This window comes from Parus major, chromosome 14 (genome assembly GCF_001522545.3).
Source record: "Parus major isolate Abel chromosome 14, Parus_major1.1, whole genome shotgun sequence".
Taxonomy (NCBI): Eukaryota; Metazoa; Chordata; class Aves; order Passeriformes; family Paridae; genus Parus; species Parus major.
This window is the reverse complement of record NC_031783.1, coordinates 15,410,218-15,413,694: the sequence shown is the minus strand read 5'-3', so window position 1 is coordinate 15,413,694 and position 3,477 is coordinate 15,410,218. Positions and strand designations below refer to the sequence as shown.

General features: G+C 57.6%; 1 protein-coding gene across 2 annotated transcripts in view; it reads right to left on the bottom strand.

The window, feature by feature from the left end:
* Positions 1-3,477, bottom strand: part of PRKCB (protein kinase C beta) — a 104,750-nt gene that overhangs the window by 25,686 nt on the left and 75,587 nt on the right. For both annotated transcript variants that reach the window (XM_015643015.3, XM_015643016.3), the window contains exon 10: positions 1,975-2,148. In XM_015643015.3, the coding sequence (XP_015498501.1) occupies positions 1,975-2,148 (174 nt within the window). The remainder of the gene's footprint in view (positions 1-1,974; positions 2,149-3,477) is intronic.

The window sequence follows — 3,477 nt, the reverse complement described above, 5'->3', positions numbered from 1 at the left end:
CAGGGATAGAGGGATACAGGGATGCAGGGATAGAGGGATGCAGGGATACAGGGATGCAGGGATGCAGGGATGCAGGGATGCAGGGATAGAGGGATGCAGGGATAGAGGGATACAGGTATACAGGGATGTAGGGATACAGGGATAGAGGGATGCAGGGATACAGGGATAGAGGGATGCAGGGATACAGGAATACAGGGATACAGGGATGCAGGGATGGATGGGCACGGAGGGCTGGCCCAGCTCCTGCTGCTGCCAAGGACAGCTCAGTCCAAGTCTGGAGCATCCAAACTCGCTGAGCAGCAGCAGCACAGCTCAGAGATGTAAATCCACTGCAGAGCCTGGCATGGAGCTGGTGACACTCCCCCTTCCCTGGGCAGCCAAGGCGACACTCCCAGGGCTCCTTCCAGTGCCCTTCCAATTAACTGCTCCATCCCTGCCTGGCTGCACGCTGGGGCAGAGCCAGGACCACAGCCACACTCCCCATCCACACCTCACTAGAAACTGGGAGAAATCCTTCCCTGGCAGGGTGGGCAGGCCCTGGCACAGGGTGCCCAGAGCATCCCTGGGTCCCTGGAAGTGTCCCAGGCCAGGCTGGATGGGGCTTGGAGCACCTGGGATAGTGGAAGGTGTCCCTGCCCATGGATGATCTTCAAGGTCCCTTCCAACCCAAACCACCCCGGGATTTATCGTGTGTGTTTGTTCTGTGGTTTATCATGTCAGTGTGGCTGTGGCTGACCCAGAGGTCACAGCAAGGGCACAGCTCACCTGGGGACACCCAGGGACCCCCAGCTCACCCCCATCCCAGAGCCCAGGCTCTGACCTGGGGCCTTTCAGGGCACCCCAGGTCCCCCCAGCACAGGCACTGCTCACCCTCCAGCCCCAGGCAGGAGCTCTCCCCTTGCTCATCCTCCCTTTTCCATCAAAACGCAGATTTAGGGCTTTTCTCTCTCCCGAAGCCGCTGAGCCAACAGCCCCGGCAGAGAATTGTGCTCTGGACTGTGCTCCCAGAAATCAAAGTGCTTTGTGCCAGCGTTTGATAATACACCCTGCTATACATTTTGATTACATTACAAATACGATTACTATTAAGCTACTATAGGTCTGCCAGCAATAATCCCGCGCTGACTCACTTGAGATGCCAGGGAGATGCTGTGTGAAATAGCTGCTCCTGCCACATCCTGATTGCTGCGCTGCAAAGCCGGGCCGCAGGCTTTAAATACACTCAATGTGTTTGGTAAATGAAATTTCTGGGATAATATTAAAATGTAATCCTCCTGGAAAGCATTGTCGTGGTTCTAAAGGACTCTGCTGATTCCCACTGACGTGTACCTGGACATTCTCATTCACAGGCTGCTCGAGGGCCGGGCAGGGATTGTATTAAACGTCCCCTGTCCCCCTCTCCACCCCTGACTCCCACAGACCCAATCACACACCCATGGAAAAGTGGATTTCCTGCAGTTTGGATTAGGTTTCTCCCTGTGCTCAGGGCTTTGATCAGAGGAATGAGTCCTGGGAAGAAGTGCAGCACTTTGCTATGGAGCCATAAGGGGTGCAGTGGGCTGGGGGCAGCTGAGGGGCTGGGAAATGACCTGCAGTGGCAGCAGCAGTCCCTGATGAGCACATCTCAGGGTGCAGCTATTGTGCATTGCAATTCCATGTCACGCTCCCACGTTTTGGTCCTGGAGGCACTTTTGCCAGTGGACTGGAGAAGGTGTGAGGCTGCCAAGGCACACAGCACACAATTGCTTTGGCAAGTGCAGTGATGTACAGAGAACATAAAATCCTGGAATGGTTTGGGTTGGAAGGGACCTGAAATCCCATCCAGTGCCAGCCCTGCCATGGGCAGGGACATCTCCCACTGTCCCGGGCTGCTCCAAGCCCCAGTGTCCAACCCAGCCCTGGATCCCAGTCCAACTTTCCAAAGTGTCAGGGCACCACGGCCCTGGTGGGGAGCAGCAGTGGCAGCAGCCTTACCATGGTCTGGAAGCAGGAGTGGAGCTGGGTCAGGAACGGAGGCTTCCCCGAGAGAGCCAGGACGCGTTTTTCCACCATCGTGCACTCCACGTCATCGTCCTGGATCACCACGTCCTTCTTCAGGATCTTCACAGCGTACAGCTCGTCTGTGCCCTTCCTCTCAGCCAGCATCACCTGCACGGGGGACAGGAGGGGTGTCCAGCCCCAGGGACAGGAGGGGTGTCCAGCCCCAGGGACAGGAGGGGTGTGCAGCCCCAGGGACAGGAGGGGTGTGCAGCCCCAGGGACAGGAGGGGTGTGCAGCCCCAGGGGATGTGGATCCATGAGGGACAGGAGGGGTGTGCAGCCCCAGGAACAGGAGGGGTGTGCACCACGGGGGATGTGGATCCACCGTGCCCCGGGCTGGAACAGGCACAGCCCCTTGTCCCCTGAGGAGCTGCAGCTGCCAAACCACAGAAAGCTGCCAGGACTCGTCCCAAAAGCGTTTAGGGACTCTAGGGAGTGACACATCTCCTCCCTCACCACCTCCTCTGGAGGAGCCCACCCGAGGGGTTTGATGACATCTGAGCTCACCCTCCAGCACCCCTCACCCCTGAGTCAGGGGCTGGGCCCTGGGGAGGGTGTCAAGAGGCTGAACACAGAGCCCACAGATTACAGGTGGTAAATATTTAAAGTGGAGAAGAGTTAGTCTCTAGAACAGTAAGAAAAACCCCTCATGGTTGTCTCTGCCTGCCCCCCTCCCTCCACAGCAGAGCAAACCCCAGACGTGCTGGTTCATCACCCAGCCAAGGCCCCTCTCAGCCAGGAGAACCCATCCAGCCTCCCATTCCCAGCAGGTTTATTTATTGCAGCAGATGGGATTCACTGCTTCTGCTGGTGCAAATCCCTCGGGCTAATCCCATCAGCCCAGCCAGGGTGCCCTGCCCGACCCACCACGCTCCATCAGCCTAAGCTGCTCCTTGGGCTGCCAGCAAATAAAAACCCACTCTGAAACCTCACTTGGGTTGTTTTCCCTCTCACACTCTCCCATCCCCTCGGACTGGAGTGCTGGGTGGGAATGAATTGCTTTTCATTTGAAGGAGTCGGCAGAAATCCTCCAGTCACATCAGGAACGGCAGCCCGGGGGTTTGGGAAATAAATTAGGGGAAGCCAACATCGATAGGGTGGAACTGAAATGTGCTTCAGGCTGGGGCAGACGGGCACAGAACAGGTCTCAGGGTGACTTAGAGACACCAAGGAGAGCAGAATTAACCCTCCCCTGCTCCACAGGCTGCGGGGACAGCCCCGCCCCGGAGGGCTTTAACAGATGGACGTGTGGCACTTGGGGACAGGGGTGGTGCTGGCACTGCTGGGGCTGCACTCAGTGCTCTCACAGGGCTTTTCCCAGCTCAGTGACTCGGATTCCATCCTGTGACACAGCCCGAGGATCAGGGATGGTGAGGCAGGGGACACAGCCTGAGGACCGAGGTGCCACCCACTTGTTTGGGTGCAGGTACCAGGGACA